At 41.3% G+C, this 27,943-nt stretch overlaps 2 protein-coding genes across 7 annotated transcripts in view; one reads left to right on the top strand and one right to left on the bottom strand.

Moving 5' to 3' along the window:
- Positions 1 to 27,943, bottom strand: part of agtr1b (angiotensin II receptor, type 1b) — a 343,860-nt gene that overhangs the window by 194,442 nt on the left and 121,475 nt on the right. The window lies entirely within an intron of this gene.
- Positions 50 to 27,882, top strand: plod2 (procollagen-lysine, 2-oxoglutarate 5-dioxygenase 2). 2 transcript variants are annotated; one of them, XM_029458165.1, is made up of 20 exons: positions 50 to 462; positions 10,229 to 10,320; positions 11,282 to 11,418; positions 13,773 to 13,936; positions 15,740 to 15,852; positions 15,952 to 16,015; positions 16,284 to 16,381; positions 17,401 to 17,502; positions 19,302 to 19,427; positions 19,537 to 19,658; positions 20,343 to 20,447; positions 21,325 to 21,450; positions 22,116 to 22,257; positions 23,006 to 23,068; positions 24,216 to 24,329; positions 24,613 to 24,678; positions 24,857 to 24,961; positions 26,421 to 26,567; positions 26,696 to 26,821; positions 26,919 to 27,882. In XM_029458165.1, exons 1-20 carry the CDS (start codon positions 360 to 362, stop codon positions 27,072 to 27,074), a joined length of 2,271 nt encoding a protein of 756 aa, XP_029314025.1. In that variant the 5' UTR covers positions 50 to 359; the 3' UTR covers positions 27,075 to 27,882. The 2 variants fall into 2 exon arrangements, with proteins under 2 accessions (XP_029314025.1, XP_029314028.1); XM_029458168.1 differs by lacking the exon at positions 23,006 to 23,068.

Genomic DNA, 27,943 nt, shown 5'->3' on the forward strand with positions numbered 1-27,943 from the left:
GGGGTTCAAATACAGCTGTGCTTAGTCACAGTTTCGCGCAGGACGTGCCTGTGTCAGGGGTGAACACCGTTATCTTTCCTCCACCGCCTCTCTTCTCGGGCGGTAACTCCACCGGGAGAAGCTGCAGATACAATTAAGGAGCCACGCCTGTTGCTCTCTAATTCCCCTGCATCGCAGTACTTATACTGCCCCTTCCTGGAGCAAAAGCTGTCTCCAGAGCTGCTTGTCCACAAAACTTCCCATCCACTGGAGAAAATTATTTTTTCTTTATTATTTTATTATCGCGAGAGCGTACATTAACGAGCCTGGTCCAGACTATCACCCGCACTTTGTCCGGGGAAACAAGCACAATAACAGCAATGGAGTACCTCAAGTTTTGTTTTGTGTTTTCATGCTGGCTGAAGTTTGCACATTCTGTCTACTCTACTGATACACCTCAAACTCCTGCGCCTATTCCTAAAGGTAAGACACTTTAAAGTCTGGTTATTGTTTGCGGTGCGCGCCGAACTCACAACCTAGAGCATCATATTTTATTCCACGTTTGATCGAAAAACACATCTTTTCAGAGCTGTCATGCTAATTGTGAGAATATTGAATTATCCATACACCGTCCGCATGATGTTACAGAAGGCTACAAGAGGCGCAGGACGCATGCCTGTGGCGCCCTGCGCGTGAATCTGTCAAACGCTGTCGGTGCGTAAAATTACATGATCGTGAACCGTCTGCGGTTTCTCACAATGCTGTTTTTATTTGTTATCCGTTCGGCAGCGCGCAGCTCAAGTTTTTATATACACATGTCAGGCTGTAAAATGTCAGAGCGTTAAATAACTCACCAATTGGAGGAGAGTCTTTGAGAGTTTCACTTGTTGATTGCTTTACATTTAGACTTCAAATGGAAACCAGAACACCCATACAGCCATGATTTACCATACACCAGAATGCACAATGTATTTGATTTTAATAGCACACAAGCAATCATGTGCCTGAGAAACACAGACGCAGTTGTAAAGCTGTTATAATTGAAAGTTCATGGAGTAGAGCCAAGTCAAAGCTGCTTGAGTGCGCAGCTGGTGAAACATACAGTGCATGCATGTATTCTCAAAGCACCCTGGTGAGTTTTATTGACTTGTTGCCATGTCCCTTACTCTAAATTACCCTAAAATCATTTCATTTAAACACATCTCTTTTAACAGTCACATGGTATCTTGTAAAGACCTGCAAACATCAACATAAGTGGGTACATATGTTTGTTTTAATGCCCGTGTTGGTTTCATAAATGCTGTGGGATTATGTGTAAATTAAGTCTGGGAATCTGGTACTTTTTTTAATGATGCAGTTTCGCTGGGGGAGGCAGTCTACTATGAGGGCACAACAGCTGCCTTCAGTCTCCACAGGTTTGTTTTGCCCTCTGGTCCGGACTGACTGGGTGTCTCTCCCCACACTCACAGTAGCCACATCAACTTTACAAGGGTCCGAATGTTTGTTTATGAAAGGCGTGTTAGTACACCTGGAAGGGATTATATCAGGAGGTAAAAGTGATACAGCTTGTTGGGATTATTACACTAAACATACTAAATCTCTCATGAATGGAATTTGAGGTGATTTCAGAGTTGTAAAGGAAAGCATGCAAACTGAGTGCAATAAATATTTTATTTAATGACGTTAACGTGCGATTATATAAAAATATATATATATATTTGAGTGGGTTTATTCTGTTCCTACTACTCAGCTCTATTCCCCAAGATTTAACCATGTGCCATATTTACAGAGAACCTTTTAAAGTATATGACCTCACTAAAATGAAGATATTTATACATTGCCACATTGTTACAATAGATGAATAGCGAGTTCTTTTTAGAACAAGTAACGCATTTCAGGCTCAAATAGATTTGTTTTCTGTAGGAAAAAGGCTGAGTCACAAAATGTAATTAGTTTTTTAACTACTTTTCTTTGCCCAAAGGAAAATCATGCACATATACTAATTTAGTGTGCAAAACTCCAAAATGTGAAACCATCCTTTAACTACTAGAGAGGTTTTGTTGCACTGGTGGGTAATTCTACTGATATATGAACAGTGTATGCAGTACAACTCCATAAATAGCTGTGTTACAGTAAATAACTTTATTTGGAGGCACAATACCCTAATTTCAAATCCAAATAGAAGCCATTTGTTTCTGCCTGGGATGTAGTGATTAAACGCTCTAGTTCACCAATTATCAGCCATTTTGGGGCCTGTCTGGGTTTCACTTGTCTTTTACAACCATTGTATGAGGTGTTAACAGTGTGGAATTTTAACTCCTCCCCTCCCCCCCCCAAACCGTTTTCTTTCCTAAACAAAAATGGATGCAGACTTCGTGCAGACTCTGATACCTCCCCGTCAACTCTTCTCTAAAACCACAATGAAAAAGGGACATTGGAAGACGTAGCAAAGCAAGAGCTCTGCCCATGTCTCACCTAGGTGCACCTTGCACCCTGTGAACAGCGGACGTGGCTGTTGGTGTGTCGGTTTTGGAAAGTTACAAGAATTGGGCGGCGTACACCCCCACTGTCCAGCCACCTGAAAGGAGCCTTTCACTTATTTCTGACTGTGTGAACAGCACTTCTGACAGAGTACATATTACATTTAACATGTACGTCTCAACCACCGAGTTGCTTTCAAGGTCATTTTACAATATTGGCGTCCCAATAAGTAAAACAGATATGTATTAGAAAAACCAAGCCAACTATCAACCTCTGTCAGGCACTTTACGGAGAACAATGTTCCTCCAGTGTTGTCAGTGTCCTTGGTTGAAGTTTGAACTTGAAGATGCCAGTAACTGAGAGTTGTTAAAGATTAGATGATCTAAAGGGAGATCTGTGTTATATCAACAGTATATTACAGAGAGATGTTGAAATGATTTACTTGGAAACAACTTTTATATTCCTGACTAAGAGCACATTGCTTTGCTAGGTGTGTGTGTGTGTGTGTGTGTGTGTGTGTGTGTGTGCAACTAAGAGAAATGCAATTATTCAGTATGTTCTGGTCTGCTTCACTGTTCCATGGCATAGGTTGGATTAGACTTTTCCCAGACAACACCAACGTGTCAACACAAAGCATTTTATAGAGAAGAAAAGGAAACTTGTCCAGGCCTTATATTCTATATAATAGCACTTTCTATTGCCTGTATAATTCCAGTCTAACAAACCCTGCTGGCAGGCCAAGCATGCAATCATGCCTTAGAACATTGTCACTATATCACCACAAGGTTCGTTCCGTGCCTCCTTTACAGCCAAATATGTGTTGGGTCGTCTGCTTTTTTTCTGAGCTATGTCTGAGGGATTCCTGCCAATTATCAAAAAGCCAAAATAAGATCAGCAGGATATCAAGCGTACAGTTCCCATGATGCAATGTCTTAAGCAATACTGAAAACAGATTACCATTCAGTAAAAGGTATCAGGATTATGGTTGTAGTATAAATATCCAATTGTTCTACCAAGCAAGGCATTGAGTGATGACTGTTGATCTATGTTGGCTGAATCTGTTTACATTGTAGGGTATAGTATTACAGATACTGAGGTTGGGATATTTACTGTAACTCACCAATGTAATTGTTTTTAAAAGAGAGAAATGGCTACAGGAAAATTATACTATTACAGTAAAAGAAATCAGTGAACAATTGTCAGAAGTAGGCAGGAAACACTCGTAGCTTTTTACAGAGGTACTTGTCCTTGGTCGAATCACAACAGGTATTTCAAAGTACAGCTTGTTTTTCTGTTCTTTTCTGTTGCTTTCAGTTTGTATTTAGTAATCATTGAAGCCTGTTCAAATACATCAGCTACCTGAAGAGAACATGCAGATGCCAAACCATGCACTTTAAAGCACTTCTGATTTACTCTCCAGGTAGAGAAACAGAAGCCGTTTCAAAGAAACAGCATGTGGCTGTACATTAAAATGCTTACTTCATATCCCCTTTGCAGGAAATATTATCAAAATATAATAGCTTTTATCATAAAATGGTGTTCTGCTTACCTTCCACTTACTGCAATTTAACCACAAAATTAAAAAACACTGTTTAAACCTAATTTTCTAACCTCTAAATGTTTAATTAATCTAGGTGTGTATTCCTGTCAACAACGAAGGATTTAAAGCTCCACAGTAACATCGGGCTGCGGCCAACAGAGCACATAACTGCTCTAAATGTAATCATTATCCCCTGGACAAAAGCACCGCATGACATGAACTAGATACAGTTAGTTGGTATGTCTTTACACATTCCAGTTGTTTTTGTAGGCTAACGTAAAAAAGGCTATTATTTAATCAAAATGACGTGTGACGAGACAACAAAATCGTTTCCAGGCTCAACGCTGGTGACATCATTCCCCCACAGGCTAAAGAGCCTGTGGTCTGACGTGAGTCATTAAAACACGCAGGCAGATGCAGTGTTATGGAAATTGTGTGTTGTATCAATTACAGTGACTTTAAAGCATCACAAGAAAATAAACTCTATTTTAGTTGCAGACAGCTTACACAATGTCAGACTGTGATCATTAGCTTTTCTAGCCCCTTGGGGATTTGGTGACTACGGCTAATTTCAAACACATGGAGAACTCACTTTGGTACACACAATGGTGTTTTTTAGGCGAAAAGGAATGTCTGCAGGTCTAGAGGCTACTGGCTTCTGACTTTTACTTATCAACAGTGCTACTTGTGTGCCAAAGCTTCTTGTAGTCATATTAAAACTCTAATGCATTGTGAAGCTGGAAAACCTTAAGGAGTAATTGCAGGTCGGGCAGCATGCTATGTTTAGCCCAGGACTGAGAATTGAATGGAGGGCAGAGTTACTTCAGTGAGGACAAAGCAGTTAAAGAAGTGTATTGCTACAAAAAGATGAGACTAATTAGTCTACAGATGTGTTCAACAAGTCAGATCTCCGTCCTTAAACTGCCGACATACTTAAATCAGAACAGCTTGTTGGATGATTTGGATCAGATCTAGGACGACCCCAGATTTAAGGGGCATGTGTTCGATCATTTCTGCATTTTCCCGAAACAGATATTCATACCCAATTCACACAGCAATTAGCAGGGAGGTGCGAAAGAGGCAGGGTAGGAACTTGTCTGTCCCACAACTCTCTCTGCGTTGTTCTCAGCCGGAGCAGGCGGCCAGCTTTAAGAACCCACTGTACACAACCAGCTCAGCACCAACTGGTAAACAGAGATGTAAGAGAATACTGGCCTTACACTCACCAGGTGGCCCGAAGCAGGACTCCAAATGAATTATAATGTTGCTCCATAACTGCTCGATGTGTATATAAGCAGCTGTTTGCTAACAAGTTCAGCATATTACCTTAAAAGGTTCACGTTGTGTTCACAAACTATTTCCACTGTCCCCAAGTGACCATAAAAATCAATTATTGGAGTTTTAATAATTTGCATAATGCCTTTCTGAAATACTCCACATGCATTTGATGAAGTTCATAGAAGTCCTATTTTACAGCTGAATTAAATGCACGTTTGCATTGTTAGTGAGATGAATACCTTCCTGGTTCCAGCTGTGACTTAATATCTTAATCGCAGCAACATGTGAATGTGATTATTGGAGGTAAACAACCTTTTTCATCATAAACTTAAGAATAATTAATGTCAGCGCTACAGTAACCTTTACAGTACACAAGAACATGACAGTTACCCTTTTATCTTCTGCACAATGGATTTGAATCACTCAATGAAGGTCTCTGTGGAAAGAGATACACTATTTTTTAGCCGGTTCAGTGTCTTACACACTTCTTCAAAATGCTTCCTTCTTCCCTTTACTAAAATAGGATCATTGACTTATTTTCCTTTTCATTTCTCTCTGCTAAGGTATTACCTTTCATTTACTTGGGGGCATGTGTGACAGGTCTGCCTCCATTCGTATTACTCACAGAATTGTCCAATGTCGACATTAACTGTGCATTACATACCAACAGAATGTTGTTTTTTCCTATACATTTCTTCTTATGCAAGGGCTCCAAATTCCTCAACATTCCCTTTTCGAGAAAACACCAGAATGAAACGGGTGCATGTTACATTAAGTAACACAATGAGGGGTTTCAGCTGTACAATGTGGCAGGGCACATTACTGCTGACATCTTGGCACAGCTCAAAGACTAAGGCCCATCCACGCCACACTCCAAGTTCCCTGATAGTCATGTCCTCTTTCATTATTTCAGTTCACTGACTCGAGTTAAAAGTTAAAATCACATTTCATATGAGGAGGGCTGGATTTTCAGGAGGGTGCACAACCTCAGGGCAAATCTCCAGGTTCAGGCATGGCACCTTGGATTATACTTGAAAAAAAGCATAACAAAGCATTACTGTGCAATCCTTGCAAGTATGAATCCTGTCCGATTTGGTTACATGCAATCATTAATTCCCCCCAAGGACAACGGAATGTGGGCCACTAACTGAACTACTTGTACTTTCCTTGGCCTGACACCGTTGCGAACAATGTTTACTTGGATGACCAAAATAGAAAGAAGTGGGGTTTGTGTTCACCGTCCAGGACTGTGTCGTCAAAGAGGAAAGATCCTGTTATCCTTATTCTCAAGGCCAAGGCACATTCCTGTGATACCGCTTTCCGTTCTACAAGAAATGCTTACTTAAGCTTAGCCCCAGCCAGTGAGTCAGAACCTTTGCTCATCCAAGTGTGAAAGTTTACCGAGATGCCTGGTCCCATGGTACAGAGAAAGAGTGTGAGAGACCTTTCTTTGAGAAGAGTAACAGCAGCATCGTATGAGCTGCATTGCTGTCCTCTTGTGGGCTGTTCGTACAGTACTGGCATGAGAGATTGCTGTATTTACTCTGACTAGACACTCGTCCTCCATAATCAAGGCTGTCTAAAAACCTTTCCTTTTGAGTGTTGCCATCAGTTATGCTTCATTATCAGTGGGATATACATAACAAACACATCAAAAGGACAGAACAATTGGGAATCAATGTTGATATTAAATTGAAAGGTAGATTTGTACCTCTGTTATCCTTAAACAAGTGGTGTTGCTCTCCTTGAGGATTCATTTGAGCAATAAAGCAGCGAGCCAAACCACCCATCAATCCTCTTTGTACGTTTCAGACAACACCTGGAACTCCATTATAGTTTTTTTTAGATGTGCAAAAGGATGTGCTACAGGTCTGTGGTTACTTTGTTACTATAGTGAACAGTCTGTGTGATGGCATTAAAACTTTCAACTTTTTCAACATGAAATCGGCACCTTAGCATTTAAAGTTTGCAAGATCTGTCACGTCTTAGGAGATTGTGCCAAACTGATTACAAGAGAATTACCAGGTATGGTAAATCCCCCTCGGCACTTTGTGTTTTATTTGGATGCCACATCACAACAACTTTTCCTGCCATAGTTCACATGAGGCCACTGTGATTCCTAAGGGATTTTGTTTCTTGCAGGAATTGTATAGGGAAAAGCCATGAAGGAGATGTGCTGAAGTGTTCGAATAACAACTTTGATGTAGGAAATGAAAGTCTGTTTCATCTCTTTTAAATCAAAAGGTAGTTTGCATCCCCAGGCTGTACTTAACTGGGAGCTCGCTTGTTAGGATCCATTCATGTGGCTTGTATGTTTACAACGGGAGGGAAATGTGTGTTTCCATAAGGTCACAGAGTCACAAGGGGTAAATGGTGTGAGCTTTAAGCCTTCCTGACAGCACATGTCTCCGTGTCATCGAGGACAAGGCAGCGTTTGTTTTCAATGGGTGTGCAGAAGCACAGGCAGAAACACAGGCAGAAGCACAGGCAGACACACAGGCAGAAACACAGGCAGAAACACAGGCGGAAGCACAGGCAGAAACACAGGCAGAAGCACAGGCAGAAACACAGGCAGAAGCACAGGCAGAAACACAGGCAGAAACACAGGCAGAAGCACAGGCGGAAGCACAGGCAGAAGCACAGGCAGAAGCACAGGCAGAAACACAGGCGGAAGCACAGGCAGAAACACAGGCAGAAGCACAGGCAGAAACACAGGCAGAAGCACAGGCAGAAACACAGGCAGAAGCACAGGCAGAAACACAGGCAGAAACGCAGGCAGAAGCACAGGCAGAAACACAGGCAGAAACACAGGCAGAAACACAGGCAGAAAGCACAGGCAGAAGCACAGGCAGAAAGCACAGGCAGAAGCACAGGCAGAAGCACAGGCAGAAACACAGGCAGAAGCACAGGCAGAAGCACAGGCAGAAGCACAGGCAGAAGCACCGTTTTTAGTAGTTTAGTGTTTAGGAAATAAAAAAGGTAAGTCATACTAACTGAAGAGAGCATGGGTCATGAACAAACTTCCTGGTTGTGATTTTATATTTCATGGTATAAGTGAGTTCAGTGCAAGGAGACATATAAAACATATGTACTGGCTACATTCACAGTATATGTTAGAACTGCTTGACGCTGCTTTTTCTCATTTGTAATGCAACTGAAAGTGTGCGCTGTCATCTCCATATTTAAACAATACCAATAATATATACTTATATATTTATTTTTTACTTTCCCTGAGCAAGATTTGCTTCACACAGCAAAAAAACTGTCCTGCGTGATCTCTTTGCCAGACGAATTGGTCTTCATGTGTGTATATATTACATTCAGCACACATAATAGCCTGAGCATGTGTTTCCCAGATGTGTAAAAAACTAACCCCTGCACTATGAGCTCATCATCCCAAGCCAAGAACAAGAACAAGGACACACCTGTGGCTCAGAAAAAAGGCATCCCTTCCCTCTGTGCGGTGCCTAATTTGAAACCCAGGTTGTCCTGAATCCGCCCAACTCTTTGCTATCTGTAACCCGATGATGTAAGGCTAGACGCAGACAGGCAACTTTTTCCAACCTGTAACAGAACCTCTGTGTCAGAGGATCACTGGAATGACTATTAGAGCGACGACAAGGCCACCGGCTAGACTGGGATGAGAGAACGGCTAAGTCACATTGACTGGAAATGGATGAAAAAGAGGCTGCTTGTAAAGTAATTAAGTGTGGATGAGTGGGTGGGAGGTGGAGGATTCTGATTTTGCTGGCAAATATTGTTTTTTTTGGGAGATGTCAATATATCTTTTGCAACTTTCCCCTGCAATGGTAACCAAAGTGGGTTTTATATTACCACTCAGTATTGGTGAGGGAATTTGTACCAGATGAAAAGTGCCATCACACATCCTCTCTTAAAGCTTGAACATTTAACTGATGATGTTTGCTGTGCAGCTAATGAGATAAATATTCAATATATACCAGGCCAATGGCACATTTCTACAAAAATGAAACAATAAAAGGCATGTTAATCTTTGTATTCCAGCTTTTTAACTGTGTTCTGAGATACAGTGCACCTGTGGGCCTCTTTCATACTTCCAATCCTACTTGCCAATGTCCAATAAATCCTTTACAAGGATTCTGGGAAATTTTGCTGTATATTAAATACAAGGGAGATTGGCTCTTGAAAACATGAAAAGCAGAATTAGTATTCAAGTGGTCCTATAAAACCATATTATAATGTCATTAACTTTTTGTTAGCCTGACTCTCCCAGAGCAACATTTTTGAATGGAAATGAACGAGTGCTTCCACTTTATGGCGTTCGATGAACCGGATCTAGAGATGCGGGGCACTTCCCTCCCTGGCTCACTATCACATACTGTGGCTACTCCCGGTTGGTTTCACAAAACACAACAGAACAAGTGAAAACTAGTTCAGTGGGTGTAATCTGCCTCACTCTAGCTTCACATGAGGCCATGGTGATAATTTGTGTTTAGTCTAACCTTTCCTCAAACCTCAGACTTCAGCACTCATGGCCTCTGGAAATGTCCTGCAGGTTTTCTTTGGGGGGGGGAGTTATTTTAACCCAAGAAGAAGGAAATTATTGAGTCCCGAGTTTAAAAATATGCTTCCGTTTTTGAATCAAATGAAAACTATAGAAGATGTTCCTAATTTGAGATGTAGGTTTAGACTGTTGAACCAAAAAGCTTCCAGTCTGTTGACATAGGTCTGAGGTTTACAAGGAACTTGGATTACAGAATTGGGCATCTCAATACTTATATATAAGCACCAGACTACATATTTCTGTGGATAACCTTCAATGGAAACCAAGAATTTGCTCTAAAATGTCACAATTTCCAGCTGTGAATATATAGCCACACATCCCTATAATTTGGCAGTCAAAAAATATGTGATGACTCTATGAGTCTTATTAGTAAGTTTGTAGAAATGTGTTTTTTTTTTCTTTTGCAGAAAAATTGCTCGTTCTAACAGTTGCAACAGAGGAAACAGATGGCTTCCTCCGCTTCATGCAGTCTGCAAACTATTTCAAGTACAACGTGAAGGTAAGATTATATATTTATATATATATCTCATATTCTAAAATGATGCCCGCAAATGTGTAGTGTGTTCCAGCTAATGATGCTGCACTCTCTCTCTCTCTCTCACACGGTCACAGCAGCCAAATGTTTTCACACACACACTTCCCAAGATTGATTAGGTCTTTAAAAAGAAACAATGAAGTGCAGCAAGCTGCAAAAACATCCATCTTAAAAGGGATACTCCCAAATGTGGGTCCAGAATTCCCTTCTGAGGCTGAAAAGCAGCAGTAAAAAAAAAAACATTGTTTTTTTTTGCACTGAGGTCAGAATTAGTGCACCGCCTGCATCTGTGTGACACTGCTGGAATCCATGTCCTGCAGACACGTACTTGCAAGATACATATTTGGGCCTTTACTGACTGACTTTTCTAAATAAGAGTTAATGTTGTTTCCCGTTATTCTTTGCTTGGTTATATTGTTCCTCCGGGATCGCTGTGCACTCATCGTTATACAGCAAACCCAATGAGAGTACATTAGCAAGCAAAGAATAACAGGGACCTGTTACTGTTACCTCATTACCGCAGGTAACTTGGCCCATGTGGATTATTAGTATGACATTTTCTTAAACTCCAAGGCTCCCACTCTTCGCTACAGCACACCGTACAGCATTAGTACTAGTACGATTGTGTGGAAGTGTATTTTGGCAGTACCTACACACAGGAGCCTATAAAATGTGCCGCTCTAGCTACCACTGGTTGAAATGTGCAACATAATTGCCCTATTATCCAAAGCAGCTCTATACTTCTATATTTATTTTCTAGATATCGGTGGAGCCATCTTACTCGGCCATTTACAGGAAATGTTTTTAAGACATTTCTTACATATTAGAAGACAAGTGAACTTTGGAAGATGGGTATTTTTTTTACAGTGCTGCTTGCTGGGCTGAGCTCATGCTGCGCTCTTCCACTTCATGTGTTCTGCCTCAGGTGTTGGGAATGGGAGAAGCGTGGAAGGGCGGTGACGTGGGACGTTCTATCGGTGGAGGGCAAAAAGTCAGACTACTGAAGGAAGCCATGGAGGCGCTGGCTGACCAGGAGGATCTTGTCGTCCTTTCCGTGGATAGGTATGTTGACGAACAAAGACATTTAAAGTGTTTACATGACGAATGATTTAACCATTATTGTGGCCACTTCAGACTAACTATACAATGCCTCTGTAGTCTGACTTTTCTTAATAATTCAGATCTAGCAAATATATCTAAAAGCCTAAATTAATCTTGGTTCAATGATCCTGCAGATGGATTCTTTGAAAATGTACTGACTATTATCCCTGAAAGAGATATCCCCAAGAGATAGCATTTACGTATTACTTTAAAATACTGTAGAGAGGGGAAGTCCATTCATTCTGATTCCACATGTTTTCAGTATAATAAAGAAAAATTACCAAATTATAATTATTATTTCTTTGCTCACTTAAGTTTGTGCTACTTTTCTTCGAGGTTGAGCTTTGTTCTGATTCAGCTTTGATTTGAAATCTAAAACATTTCCATAACAAGAAAGCAAACATTTTTTAATTACTGTGCAGATCTATAAATTAGAAATTAAGCAAATTTTCACAATCACAGACTGAAATAATTGCTACGAAAGCCTACTCGGGTGAGAAGTGATTCTGCACTTTTAAGTAGCTCCAAGCCGCCCTCCACTCATTCTTTACAGGCATTATTACAGAGCATCGGGCAAGTACACGAGGGGAGTCCTTTTCACACGCAGGTAGCCGAATTATGAGTTTTCAAAGGCGATGGAAAGTTTTACTGAGTTAATGAGAGTGGTTTAGAATAATAACAGCTTTGCAGGCCATATTTCCTCAAATGGAGCAGAAGATGATGATACTTAGTGCACCATGTCACATGAATATTGTTGGCTATAATTGCTGTGCAAAGTTGTCACACCCTTGAAACAGGTAATTGGAACGTTTTCTTTTAGAGGAAAATATTGTAGTGTAATAAACTGCATCTACATTTCACAGAAGGTTATGAAATCTTTCTTCCTGCTGGGCCACTTTGGCTGTTTTGATATTGTCCTATATGCAATTCACCTTCTGAAATGTAAGTGAAATTCATTTACTGTGTTGTTGGGCTTCTGAGTGTGGGCTGAAAGTCCCAAATTGAAAAAATTGCATGCACTTTAAAAAGCCATATACCTTAAATGGAGACTTTAATTGCCAGCCACAGCCAGAACGTTTTCAGTTTCTCCATGCACACTTGTCATGTGCATAGAAATAACTTCTGGGCTTTCAAACTTAAAATGTAACCAGTAAGTGACGTTCCCATTGTGCTGAACACCACACCTCTGTAATGCCAGTAGAATGAGGTGGTGGTTCCCACTTTTAAATTCATGGAGTTTCCTCTGATGACACTTTCAGATACGTTTGGTGGGTGCATCGCATCATTACAAATGTATTTAAACATGATCTCTATTATTACTTAAAGAGGACACATACAGCAACCTGGATTTCTGATGTGCTAGCTAGCTAATTAAATGGGCCCTGAATACCAAGAGGTAAAAACCACTAGAGGCAACTCTACTTACACAGAGTTGTGCTCTAAAAGTCAAAACCAACCAAATGTCACAGTCACACTTTAGTTTGCACCTTTAAAATCTGTTGTAGAAGCAAAGAAACTTAGATGATAATATAGGAAACAGCCCCACAGAGAATTTAAAACAGACCAGTTCATTCCCAGGCCACGTTAGTTTTACATTTATTTCCGTATCATAACTTTTTAAGCCTAGTCATAAATGTTTTGTCATGGATTGAAGATTATTTTATACTGCGGCAATAACCACGATTGATGAATCATCAAGTGCAGAGAGTATGCACACGTGTCGGCCAGATGTGGATACAGCAGAGCAAACAGGCTTCCTCATTTACGTTACACTTGTCTTCCTCTCATCACGAGGCGGTTCAGGTCGTCTTTCCCCTTTTCCTGCCACCTTGTATAAATTGTGTGCATTTCATACAGGACTTTTATGGATCGGTCAATTTAGACTAATGTATACAGTACACGGACACATGAACAGACGTCACATCCAGAAGAGGGTATTTTAGAGTCTGTGACTTTGTGGAAATGGTGTCACCAAAAGTGAATCGGCTTTTTTACTGGAACATTAGGAGTTTCCATATCCTAAAATATCTCTCCTTGAAGTAGCCTGCTTTTAAACAAGTAACCACCGAGGCTTATTCAAAAGGGTCTGGCACATTTTCCTCAGTCTGTCACAGAACTCTACAGACCGTGCATGCACTGACACGGTTTGCGTGTGTCATGTTTGCCTATAGAAATGCTCACTCATAAAGAATGTTCAGTTTACTTTTAAGATTTAGATCTATCTCAAGCAAGTATAAACCTGGGCTGTGTGTCAAATACAACAGAAAACAACAGAAAGGAATGATCTGTATCTTTTCTTTACTCCTCACTTTTAGCTATGATCTCATCTTTGCTGGGGGACCAGAAGAGATTCTCAGGAAGTTCCAGCAAGCCAATCACAAGGTGCTTTTCGCTGCAGAGGGACTGATATGGCCGGATAAGAAGCTAGCTGACAAGTACCCTTCAATCCGCAGTGGCAAGCGCTACCTCAACTCTGGAGGTGGGTTCCAAAAATTCTAAATGGTTGAAATGATTTTGACCTGTTCAACACATCGGACAATGCAAAGGTGATCCTCACAAAGTAAAAGTTGGTATCCATTTCATTGATGTGATGTGCATAGCAATGGTATGTTTGGGTAGACTAGTGTTTGATTATGGTTGTAAACCCATAATCAATGTGGGTGTGTAAAGGTTTATATAATCTCCCATCTGCTGTCAAACTTTGAAGACACGCAGGCCTTGTTGGAATTCAGGGGGCCGAGCAGACATGCAGCCTCCGTGCTATTTATCTAAAGGTGGTGGAGCGACTGCAAGGAATCGCAACAGACTTGAGTTTTAAAATATAAAAAGACTTTTATTAGTATCTCTTGCTGTAAAATGGAAGTATATTTTTCCTGTAAACGGAAGGTATTTCCTGTCCAAGTGGACGGAAGGTGACAGAAGCCCATTCATGTGAATATTAGTATAAACTGCAAACTGTTTCTTTTCAACCCCTTTTTTTCCTCTAGCTTTCTTAGTGGTCACCATCCTCACTTCTAGACTGAATGGTTAATGAGGAAAACATACTGAATATGAGCAAACACTAACAAAAGGAACAGTTACAGTGAACTCTCATCTATAACTCACATGACATGGCCAGCTGCATCCTGTCAGTTGTTCAGGACATTGAATTACTGGTTTCCCAGTGGTCATCAGCCTGGCCTGACCTCCCATGTTGGACTTTAGCTGTCTCAGACTGATCAGAGAGTGTTTTTAGCATGCATTGTCATTGACATGACATGTTGATTTGTCTTGGCCCTCAGAATGTGCCACAGTTTGTTTAAAATTGCAGGTTTTGTTTGTGTTGCTACAGCTACCGCCCAAGTGACCATTGGGGAAAGTTTGAAAGCATCTGGACACACACTACTGTGTCAGACAGTACAATAATTCGGCAACTGAATCAAGATACAGAAGAGTTGGCTTTGTGTGTTTATTTAGGTATATTAAATATATTCACAAACCAAGCTAATAATGGCCTGAAACCAATGGGAGGGTTAGCAATAAGAGGTATACATTAAACAGCTTTCTTAAATGTACAACAGACAACAAAATAGACGCACATCATGATAACAAGTTCTATTATTCTATGCTACATTCAGAATATTGTACTCTGTGTTATTTTCCCCCCCCGCATTGGGTCAAAGTGTCACGCAGTTCCCAGCACTCTGGTATTTTAAAGCCCTCATTTTGTGGACCAGCTACCGTCAATATGATTTGCATAAAATGTCATGATTTCCTTTGAACTTTTTCTTGCTCCTGCTATTTAGATTAGATCACTGTCTATCCGCCGACTTGTTTACAGTGTCTGGGGCTTTTTTTATTATATTTTAAACGATGGGATGCAAAGCGTCGCACACCAGCAACATAGGCAAACCCTGCAATCTGTCACTGCGGTCAGTGTCCCTGCGCAAGAGAAGGAAAAGGAGGTGACGGGGAAAAACTGTAATAGACATTGCCATGAGAATGTACATTTAGAGAGACTGTGAGATACTAGCACACACTGTTGGGAGACAGTTATAACGTATAGAGTACAGCTTTCCTACTGCCCATTATTTCACTCCGTTCTATGTACAGACTGTGGGAAGAGAGTCCCTGCCCATTTCTTGTGTGTTTGGGATTATTGCCAAAAATCACACTTTATGTAAGGCCTTCAGGCAGTATACTGTAATTGTCACCAACACTACCAGCTGTATATGACCTTGTAAACATCTCCCAACCCTATACTTTTACGGGATATGAGTTTCACACTGTGTTTCACTTGCAGGTATAATGGGATATGCCCCATACATAAACAGAGTTGTTACCCAGTGGAACCTCCATGACAATGACGACGACCAGCTCTTCTACACCAAACTATACGTGGATCCTTTACAGCGAGTGAGTATCGTGCGTCAATGCCAACACTTAATATGAGCACATGTCCATATAAAACACATCTTGGTTGGCTAAGGTACTCTACGTTTTCATGTTTTTCAGCAAACTCTCAATATGACTTTGGACCACAAGTGCCAGATTTTCCAGAGCCTGAATGGAGCCGTTGGTGAGAAATATCAGAAACTACGGTTCCTGCTAATCTGGATATTATTTGTCAAATATTTTAAACTCACAAAATCCAAGTTTCATGCAGACTTTGGCTGAACTGACTTGAACCAACATTGTGCCGTGTTGCTCCTTCACACTTTGAATGAGTGATTATTTTCAGACAACTTGTAGGCAATGTACCCAGTAAATCATAAACCTTCAGAGCCCATGTGGTAAATCTATTTTCATAACCTGGACTGAAATGTCTCTTGTTACCATTTTGGCAGACGAAGTGCTTCTCAAGTTTGGAACGGACCGCGTGAGAGTTAGAAACACAGTGTACGACTCTCTGCCAGTTATTGTCCATGGCAACGGAAACACCAAGGTGAGCAAGAAGTTATGTCACCGGGCACACCTAACATAGCGTAGTTCTGGCACCGCTTGCATACTGTTAAATTACTCAGCCTCATCTAGGATGGTAGCTTTGGTATTCATTATTGAACTCTTCTTTCCATTTGCAGACAAGTTTCTGTTGTCCACGTGTTTTAGATTTGCATCCAATGATTTAATTTCAGTGCATACATTTAAGAAATATACACACTGTTCATATATTTGCCAGTAATCCTGGCCATAAAAGCCACTTCATTATTCAGTGGAGGAGAAAGGTCTGGCCAAACCTAGGCTGCATTGCTTTTGTCCATGTGTCCCACATTTTCTTTTCGCTATCGCTCTCTGTAAATTAGAGTGATGGGCTGTCCAAGATGAAAAGCAGGATATCCATATTATAACATCATCAAATCTGTGGAGTTTTATTTTGGCCGTTCTCCTTTCCTCCCTTTCTCTGGGCTTCCTTGGTAACGAACCAAACCCACCGAACTGTTGAGTCACTCTTCCCAGAGAAGCTCTAAATCACAGTAGATTACAGATTCCTTGAACCCAACAGTGGTTCTTACAAATTGAGCTTCCCAGCTGGATTTCTGAGCCTTAGTTTAGTATTATTTTCCCATTATCATCATGCCAAATTCAATCTGGTCAAAAATACATGATCACAATATAAGATAAGATATTTAAACAGGAGTGCAATGAAATGACTATCTTCCCCACACAGTCTTGAATCTTTTCGTGCACACCAAATACAAAGCAAAGCTAATTATGTTCACAATATGTATGAAGACAACTGAGAAGAAAAGGGATAATTACACCAGACTGACATTTATAGCTTACATGATTCTGCCTGGTTTTCAAATTCCTACAATAAATAAGTGGATTGAATATAAACAGTCATATTCCAGGGTAGGATAATCCAAACAAAATATAATAAAAAGCGACACACACACTATTTGGAGCTTTTCCTTATGCTGATATTAATCTTCTGTAACCTGCTCTGAATTCTTTCCTTCACAGATGTACTTGAACTCCTTGGCCAACTATGTCCCCGATACATGGAACTATGAAAATGGCTGTGGCCACTGTGATGACGACGTGGTGGACTTGTCTCAGTTAAAAGTAAGAGCAATCAATTCAATAATTTCCCTTCTATTTAGTCCATTTTTAGCGTGCTGCTGTGGACATTTTGTATTAAGACACCTCCCTGTGGACACAGGAAAGGATGAAACATTGCTTGGTCTTTCAGCATGAACCATCCACATATCAGTGACTGTCTAGAGACAGTAGGGACTGGAGCCCAGCTTGTCCTATTGCAACAGATATGTTCTTTTAACTGTTGTTGCACACACTCCCTTTCTGACAATAATAGGTTATGTGCCCGTTGGGCCTGTTGGACCCTTTAAAAGAGCATACGTGCCAGGGGAAACTACTTGGTGAAGAGGAAGCACTGCTGTGGTGCAGGATATGGCTTCTGGGGTTTTCAGAAGGGCTCATTTAAAGGGGTGTCACTGTCGACCAGCCTGTCTTTTAGTGGGCTTCTCAGTGGTTACGCTGGAAATTTGACACAGGGTTCAGCCAAAGCTGGCGACACACAGGCAGCAGGAATGGCAGGCACTAGAAAATGTCTTAAGCTGTGTGGATGCGTCTGTCAACAATGTTGTGAAATTTTACTTGCAGAGTTCTGAAGCATACACAAGATACCAGTTAACCTTCTCTATTATGCCCTTTTTTCTGCAAATGAGTTTGGCAACAACCTGTTCAGAAGTGCAACAAAATTTGCCCTTGCAATTAAACAACATCATGGTTTTCCCGCAAACACACTGCCTATCACAAAATGTGATACGGAATCATAAATCCCTCAACATTTACTGCAATTGTCAAGGCTCCATGAATAACGGATAAACTGGAGCTGATTCAATACAAACGCAGCTACATGAAAGGCATCTTTGTGAAAGCTGCTCCCAGTGACCTTACATAATGAATGCAGAAAAATGCTGCTTTGCAATAATAGGCTAGTTCGTGAGGACATTTCAGTCCGCTGTGCCACTCTGTGTGTTTGGGACAGAGACGTCTGTGGAAACACTGGTCAAACTGTGTCGAGGCCTTTCTTGTGGGGTGAACTCAGGCCGCTTGCCTGGCTAGCTTGCTTCCTTGTGTACTTTGGTTTTTGGAATATGCTTAAGCTTTGCAAAGATACTGCGAGTGTTACACGACAACCCTGTACTGAGCTAGCCAGATCCCTTCCCTACCTACATCTGTCTGCTTTATGCTTTAGGTATACCTTTCTCTTTCTTTGCTGCCTGTCCACTGTATGTCCGTAACAATTTAATCTGACATTGGCAAGAGGCTTGAGTTCTCCCTTCTTGTGCCTGAAACACAGTCATTGCGGAACTTGCAAATTAGATGGTTCGGCTCGGAACTCTTTTCATCCCTGGCCCAGACCTATGCTGTGAACTGGTCAAGAGGATGAGTGGAACAGACTGAGCTGTGTGGGCTGGAGCTGAGTGTCATGGGAAAATGTTTCCTCCTCGCTTCCCTCAGTCTCTTGCTGTATTTCTCTTTATAAAGACTATTCTTTGCCCTAACTGTCTGAGCCATCATTTTGTACATGGACTATACGTGGCAATCTGGGTTAGAAGTTAGAACTCCTGTAAAGCAGTGCATACATAGCGGGACTTGAACTGTCCTGGTCTGCAGAAGAAAGACGTGTCTAATCATTAATGTAAACAGTTATTAGTTATTTAAGAGCAAGTGATATTAAAGCAAACAGATGTGGTCATGGACCATCTGGTTCCACGTCACCGTTTGTTTACGTCAAACCTGAAATGTCAAATCATCCGTGATTTATGTTAAACAGAGTTCCTCCACCAATGCCTGTTGTGTGAAATAATACTAATTTGTCTCTCTAATCTAAACAGGAGTATCCGAATGTTTTGGTTGGCGTATTCATTGAGCAGCCGACCCCATTTCTTCCTGAGTTCTTCCAGCGGCTGCTGACCCTGGATTACCCTAAGGATAAACTCAAAGTTTTTGTCCACAACAATGTGAGTGAATGCAGCTGCGACTGCATATGGTTTTTTTAATTCTATATCGCTACCATATATGGCTCCTTATACGTGGCTCCTAATCCATTAATACTGGCTTCCTGCTCAGGAGGTTTACCATGAAAAGCACATCCAGAAGTTCTGGGAGGAGAACAGGAATGTGTTCAAAAGTTTCAAGGTTGTGGGACCAGAAGAAAATTTGAGCCAAGGAGAAGCCAGGAACATGGGCATGTATGTCTCTAAATCTCTCATCTCTTGGAAGCTGTGATGAAACCAGATGGTGTTTTTGGCCCTGATTAATCATAACCTAAAAAGGAAAAACGCTCACGTTACATTACTTTTAAACCTCTAGTTGGTGCATGCATGATTTATATTTAATAAAACAAACCTCTTAAGTTGCAGAGACATTTTAATGCATTGTTTCCCAGGTGGTTATGATGGGCCCTCTTGGCCCCCCAGGTGCTCATTTCAAACTCAATGTTTTATGCATTATACTACATAGGGAGAAATACTGCACCTATTTGACTCCGGATTCCTCTTAAACGGGGCCTCTCCCTCATTGCTCAGTGTTAAGTAATAGTCTGTTGTCACGGTGATAATTCAATCTGTGAGGCCACATCACAGAGATCCTATCAAAAACACAGTATGCCTAAGAGCATGGGTCAGGACAGCCCTATAATGAAGGAGTTGAGGGTTTATTAGCAGTCTCTAATCTTCCAAAAATCACATTATCCGCTGGAGGCCTAAAGATAGTTAGTAAGTGAGTCTGCAATTGAAAATGACATCATGTACTTAAAAGCTGATAAATTACAATTTGTGAGCGTGATTACTTCCAAGTATTTCATTGACTGTAATCAGCCCTGGATTGAATAATCACTACTTTCTCGTCCATGTCTGTGTGTTTGATTTCATTAGGGACCTTTGCCGTAAGGATGCCACGTGCGACTACTACTTCAGCATGGATTCAGATGTGATGCTCACCAACAGACAGACAGTGAAGCTCCTCATTGAGCAGAACAGGTAATCATATGGTAGCTGGAATAGAAACCACACTGGAGCCGGTTCAACAAGCCTCCCTGGTACAGCAGTTGTTGTGATCGTTGAACCATCGCAAGTGGCAAAACCACAAAAACATTACAGTGAATGAAAGTTTAAAAATAAGCCGCTCTGGCTTCCTGTTTTTGCCGGGCCACATGGAATAACTGGGAGAGTCTATTGCACTTACCCTGATATGCCACTTTGCATTATACAAAAAAACAAACACGCTAACTCTTTTCCATTCTGCAGCTCGTGATTTTCAGAGAAATCTTCCCATAAACTAGATGTCATTGTGGCAGTGGCATGGCATTGTGACCTGTGGAGGCATGCAGCGTAAAACCCCTTCTAGGATATTTAAAGACGGCATGAGAATTCTCTGCTGGCACTGAATTTGTGGGAGGAAAATGGCAAACTCTTGACTAAAAGAAACGTTTGCATCAGTGCATCCATATCAACCACAACTGTGCTTCAATTACTTCAAATCGGACCAGTTCATTTCATGAAAGTAAATCCCTGTCATTGTGGTTAGGGTGTGTAAGACTAAAAGAACAACAATGGAAAACTACTGTGTTAATGTAGGTTTCTGTCGTGCAAATTCAAAGAAACAGATCAGATTCATGGCCAGCTGCAGTAAAGAGTTGTACTGAATCCAGTCAGGCATGATTTACGGCTCTGGTTTGCATTATGCACGTCTACGATCTGTTAGTGACTTGGCAGTGATCATATCTTTCCACAGAGGTCAATCTCCTCGATGCAGCACCACTACGAGTCCCAGTACATTAGATGGGTGGTTGTCACTGATTTTAATCTGCTCTGACAGAATTACCATCTCTACACTCTGCCTCCTTCTTTCCTACAGAAAAATAATTGGCCCCCTTGTCACCCGTCACGGCAAGCTGTGGTCCAACTTCTGGGGAGCCTTGAGTCTGGATGGTTATTACGCTCGCTCTGAAGATTATGTCGATATTGTGCAGAGAAAACGTGTGTAAGTCACAAGTGCAATAAGGCTACACACACACACACACACACACACACACACACACACACACACACACACACAGCAATGGCGTTTGCATTTTTATGGTTTGCACACCAGTCAATGACTCCAATAAATCTTATACGATTGTGATGTAATGCAAGTTCTGCCAACAATACACAGAAGCCGCCTCCATTATGAGATACATCCTAGAATACACATACGAATGGTCACTAAAGCCACAATCAACCTGAGCAATGATTGAGTACTGAGCATCAAATTCTTCTCTCTCTTTTTATGCGTTTAAAAATAAGTTGAAATGGTGCCCAGATGGTGCACATGCAGCCACCGCAGTAGGAACTCAGATTTAATGAACCGTGGCCCTCTGGGGAGGAAGACAGGAAGGGATTGGGTCCATGTCGCTGCACGAGCAACTCTACTGGTTGGTCAGTGTGTGTGGGCAGAGAGGGTCGGTGTGTGGAGGTAGCATAAACCCCCAAGACAAAAGGTGGTAATTAGGTTATAAGATGGCGTTATTTGACCTTGTAGTTCACCAACACGTTCTCCAACAACTCCTACAGTGCACCCGCAGTCACGATTGGCACGAGGATTACAATACAAATGTTAACGTAAAAAAATAAACACTCTTTTTCTCTATGTCTTGTTGTTTCTAGGGGCATGTGGAACATTCCTTTCATGGCACATGTATACCTCATCAAGGGCAGTACCTTGAGGAAGGAACTGAAAGAGAGGAACTACTTTGTGCTCGAGAAGCTAGACCCAGATATGGCTTTGTGCAGAAATGCCAGAGAAATGGTAAGAACACTCAACGTCCATCTTCGGGGATCCATGTGTCAGTGTAGTGTGAAGATATTGTAGTAGTTTGCACAGTGTAGCATCTATAAAACATGTGTGCATGTGGACAGGCCACTGTGAGGGATATTTAAGCTAGAAAATGTAACATAGAAAAGAGTCAGTGCTACTATTGTAGAATCTTAACCCCGACAAAGTCAACAGCTCAACGGAAACCAAAGACCGGCAAGTATAAGTGGTTTGACATGTCTTTGTCTGTCATCAAGGCATGAACCACCTGTTTATGGTTGCTCTCTGGTGCATTCCAGGTTTTCTGCTCCACTTGTATCCTATTATCCTTCACTTTCTCTTTGCTCTTACTGTCATATGACCACAGAGAGTTGCAATGCCTGGCTGGCTAGATGACAAACGTTTGTCTCGTCTGTTATTTGTTTTTCCTTTCCACTTGTATAAACTGTTCATCCAGCTGTGTTTTGTACCACTGACATGTCACCTGTGCTCTGCTCTAAACAACTACCATGCCTGATCCAAACTCGGTGTACTTTTGGATTGCTCTGCCTTTTTCCCCCAGCATGCATTCCCCCACATGTTAACCCACGAAAACATCAGCTTCAGAGGGAACCTTGCTCCTTTTTCATGCAGGCGTATTTCCTCTCCTGCTCAGTTGCTATGTATGTGACATATATTTCAACTGTCACCCTGTCTCTTATTCTGAAACAGTAATTTACATGATGCTTCTCCTTTATTTTAGACCAGTCACAGAGAAAAAGACTCCCCTTCTCCGGAATCATTCCATATGCTCAGGCCCCCAAAGGTTTCCATTTGTTTTGATTATTCTGCTTTTTCAAACATATATTTCTAATGGTTTAGCACTCAGGAGCCATTCTGAGCTTTGGCTCATTTCATAGGCAGACTCCTTTTCACATGCAAAAGAAGGATTTCTGGGCCCTGCAGTGTTACATTCTGTTAATGTGTAGGTATTCAAGGATCAAATCAATCGTTAGTTCAGACATTTGCATAGAATGAGTAAGAAGTTGCTGCCTTTATCATTGTATAAGCGATCAGGATGCCTGGCAGCTCTTTAGAAATTGATGTTGATATTTTTGCTTTAGCTAAGGTCCAAAATCAGGTATTTGTCTAGGCTAGACAAAAAAGCTCTGTTTTCAAGATGAGATCGAGGAGTAAAAGAGAAGGTCGGAGAGTCCGTTCACATGCAAGTCCCCTGTCCTGATGCCTAACCCCAGACAGCCAAACCTTCCAGGAAACATGTGTAACCAGCTGCTCCCTCTAAACACACTGACTGATCTCAGACTAGGCTCAAACAATATTTCCTTTCACACGTGTAAACCATCTGGACTAAATCACAACTTTCAACAAGATTTTGTATATTAGCAAATTGGAAACCTGCATCGGGTTATTGCAAAACCGAATTCATCTTCTCGTAATTCTTTTCGAAGCCTAGTCTGAGTCCAAATCCACCCCATACACAGCGCCCTCCCCATGCTATACTGTAGAGGGAATATCATTCCTGGATTTGCTTTGTCCCAAACTCCTCAGCACCCCTCTGTCCCTGTTCTCCCACTCCTCTCACCCCACTGCCCCACCCTGTCCTGTTCCCAACCCACCAACAACCTGCAGCCCTCCCAACCCACCTCCCATAAATAATCTTAGATTATTTGTCTGTCTCCTTTGGTTCTATCTAAATTGAACCCGATTGATTTCAATGTGTTAACAACACACTGAAATCACACTTTATTTTCACGTTAGGGCAAATGAAGCTTTAAAGTAGTTTGCCACAAGTGACGGTTTGTCAGTTTTTATGCCAGTACTAAGCATTGATGAGTGTTCGAAATCATAAACTGTTAGCATATTTAGGCTATAACCTGCTGAGCTTGTATGTGCATGTGTTAGAAATCCTGACTTTTGTGAAACTGACTCAACTTTCTCCCCGTTTGCTGCAGGGAGTCTTCATGTACATAACAAACCGTCACGACTTTGGGAGGCTCATTTCCACAGCAAATTATAACACTTCTCATTACAACAGTGACTTGTGGCAGATATTTGAAAACCCTGTGGTAAGTCATTACGATCCCTCGTTATTCTTCTTACACAAAGAAAGCAATTTTTTCGAAATAGCCGAGATAAACAGCAGCCACCTGTAAAGGTTATTAGCCATAATGGAAGGATTACAGATGCGAGACGATTTTGAAGTAATGACTTCAGCGTGATAAGACTCCTGAGTGATAAGGCTTTGTGATTTACTACTGTATTTGTCACGCTGGGACCTGCCCTGCGGGAGAGGGGATTAGCTCAGTGAGGTATGTAGGTCAGTAAACAAACATTTTGCTCTCCTTGCAGGACTGGAAGGAGAAGTACATCCACCAAAACTACACTCGAATCTTCACCGAGAACTACATGGAGGAGGTTTGTTCTCACTATGCATCTGCATGCGTTTAACTGAGAGACAGTGAAGACAGAACATCTACATCTGTTTCTAACATACGAGTATTACATTACAGTCACCGCTGCCCAAGGTGAAGGTGTGACTCAAGTCTGCTCTCAGTGGTCTCATTGTGTGTGTGTGTGTGTGTGTGTATTCCAGCCTTGTACAGATGTGTTCTGGTTCCCAGTCTTCTCAGAGAAGGCCTGTGATGAAATAGTTGAGGAGATGGAGCACCTCGGTTCCTGGTCTGGAGGCAAACATGAGGTCAGTGCTGTTAACTCGGGTTCAGTGAACACAGAGCTCCACTCAACACACTGCAGGCGCACGTTTCTCTGTGGTTATATTCACACATCCTTGTAAGGGCAAGAATGTGTAAATAGGCTGCAAATACTTCTTTATATTACTTATTTTCATTAGACTTTAAAGGATTTCGGGGGATTTATTTATTATTTATGTCACGATTATCCTGGAAAAAATGATTGCAATTCATACATATATTAAAAGGTCTTAGAAGACCACTAGAACGTAAGAAACGTTACTTTATCAGGCACTATTTTTCACTCATTCTCTACCATGATAGCCACTCATGTGACAATATTCACATGTGAGTGAATAGAGGGGTGAGCGGAGGGGTACTCACTTAGTTGCCACTAAATACTTCCCTTTAATTAACTAAAGAACTGTTTCATCCATAAAATGCCAAACATGGGAAGAAATGCCCAATGCAGGTGATCAGAGGCTAACATAAGCATGCTAACAATGCTAGCATGTTTAGCAGGTATAATGCTTACCATGTGTGTAATGCTAACATTTACTAAGGCTGCTAGCATGGGAACACTAAACTACCCAAAGCTTTCTTGATCAAATTGTTGCCTATTTAAATAGTAAATTAAATATATAATACTAAATAAAACCTATGAAAGGTTTATGACACTGGGTCTATCAAAGCCCACGTCACGTTATTTGCTGCAACTTATTCAGCATGCATAAAAGAAAATAACTTTCACAACAATTATATCAAAAGTAAAGATGAAGCCTTCAATGTCTCGTTGTGGTCGAGTGTTTGTTGTACTTAATCCCCAACCCGACGGCAATAGAAACAAGTTGCCTTGTAAACTTTATTGTGAAAGCCACGTCTTTGCCGACTTTGATGGCTGGGGGAGCGGTTACTTTCAAGCTACCTTTCACACCCTTTTGTGAGGTGTGTGTGTGTGTGTTAAATGTTAGCCATATGTATAGGGAGCAGTAAGATCACTTTTCTTCTTTAGCGACTCTTTATGTCTTATTTTTGTGAGGACACGCACGATCTTACACACAGACAGACGACTCGTGTTGAGGACACTTTTACACACATGCTTAATTTTATTACCATCATCTCCAGGTCCATCATTTAAATATAACCAAATAAATGGTTATGATGTTGTGTTTTATGTTTATGGTGTCTATTTCATGTGGCCTGTTTTATGTAGTTTGAAATTGGTAATTAACGTGTCTAAAAAGTTTGCCTGGGAGACTCAACGTGTACATATACTTTGACTAACTCTGTTTGGGGAAAGGCTGAGCCGGGTCATTAAGCTTCCTGCAGTCAGACATCCTGCACTTTCTAAAGACAGACACGTCGTCATTACGATCACTTTGAGATCGCACACAACGAGGACAGCGGGTCATTTGTTCCGTTGTTGTTCACACTGCTGTGTGCTTTATTTTCTCTCCTTTTCCTCAGGACAAGCGGATCTCCGGCGGCTATGAGACCGTGCCGACGGACGACATTCACATGAAGCAAATCGGCTATGAAAAAGAGTGGCTGCACTTCATCCGGGAGTTCATTTCGCCCATCACGTTAAAGGTTTTCTCTGGCTACTTCACTAAGGTTAGTGAGACCCATGCACAGTGTGTGACGTTCTTTTATGAGGAGTTATTAACGCTGGTTTTTTTATGTTGAAAGATACTGTTCACTGACTGTCGGCTAACTTGATGTGTCGATGCGCTTCATCGCAGGGTTACGCTGTAATGAACTTCGTGGTGAAATACACGCCTGAGAGGCAAGCGTACTTGAAGCCCCATCATGACTCCTCCACCTTCACCATCAACATCGCCCTCAATAGCAAAGACACAGACTTTCAGGTGAGAAGCTTTCCCACTTACTGTACATCATCTCCCTCATGTGCGTGTCAACCCTGTGACAATTTATTCAACTTCTTTCTTCCTCTTCTTGTTTTAGGGTGGAGGTTGCCGTTTCCATCGGTACAACTGCTCCATAGACTCACCGAGGAAAGGCTGGAGCTTCATGCACCCGGGACGACTGACTCACCTGCACGAAGGCCTGCCCACCACCAACGGCACCCGCTACATCGCAGTGTCCTTCATCGACCCTTGAACCAGTCGATTATACTGTAAATCACTCTCTTGCCCTCGCTTTGCTTTTGTTTTGTATTTTCACGTTTTGTGCCCTGGATGTTTTGCTGATACAATTCTATTTAAACAAGCAAAAGAAGAAAAAAAAGAAAAAGAATGAATCATTGCATCACAGGAATCTCTGTCAAACAGAGTGTGGAGTGGAAAGGAAAGTAATTCACAATATAGATACACAAAGACAACTATGCTAGCAGGGTACACAATTGTGCCAAACTCCTATTTAGTTTCAGAATGAAAACCAACATCCTGCCTGGAATTATTGGTACAGTAGCTGTCACACACACACACACACACTGGTAAATTTGATAGCCGCTAGCTGTACCACGACAGCATGAGGATGGCCGCTGTGTATCTATTTGTATTTCAGGTATTCAAAAGTTACGACTGGTGCTCATCAACTTCCCCTGTGCCTGCATCTGAGATGTATATTTGGTGGAGTGTAAGTTTAAGTGGTTTTTTTTCTACCCTGAAACTGTTCAGATTCTGAAGTTTGATACGTGCCCCCAGAGAAAAATAAAATCTATTTTTTTTTTGGAATTTTGCACAGCAGAAAAACAGCAGCGTTCAATATGAATTCTGTTTTAATGAAGTTCAACACTCGGTTTTACTTGAAAGGTCCTTCTGTTTTGGAAATTTGCAACTTTCTTTTGCTTTCCTCAAGACATTTCTGCAATATTTCCGTCTGAGAGATGTGTGTGTGAATGGATTTTGAAACTCAGCAAGTTGTTTAACTTATTGTCAAAATGTAATAAAAGTCTTTATAAAAAAGAAAAAAATGAAATATGTTCTTATTGTCGTCTACATCAAGTGATTTTGCATTAACAGTTTACA

This window comes from Cottoperca gobio, chromosome 20 (genome assembly GCF_900634415.1).
Source record: "Cottoperca gobio chromosome 20, fCotGob3.1, whole genome shotgun sequence".
NCBI lineage: Eukaryota > Metazoa > Chordata > Actinopteri > Perciformes > Bovichtidae > Cottoperca > Cottoperca gobio.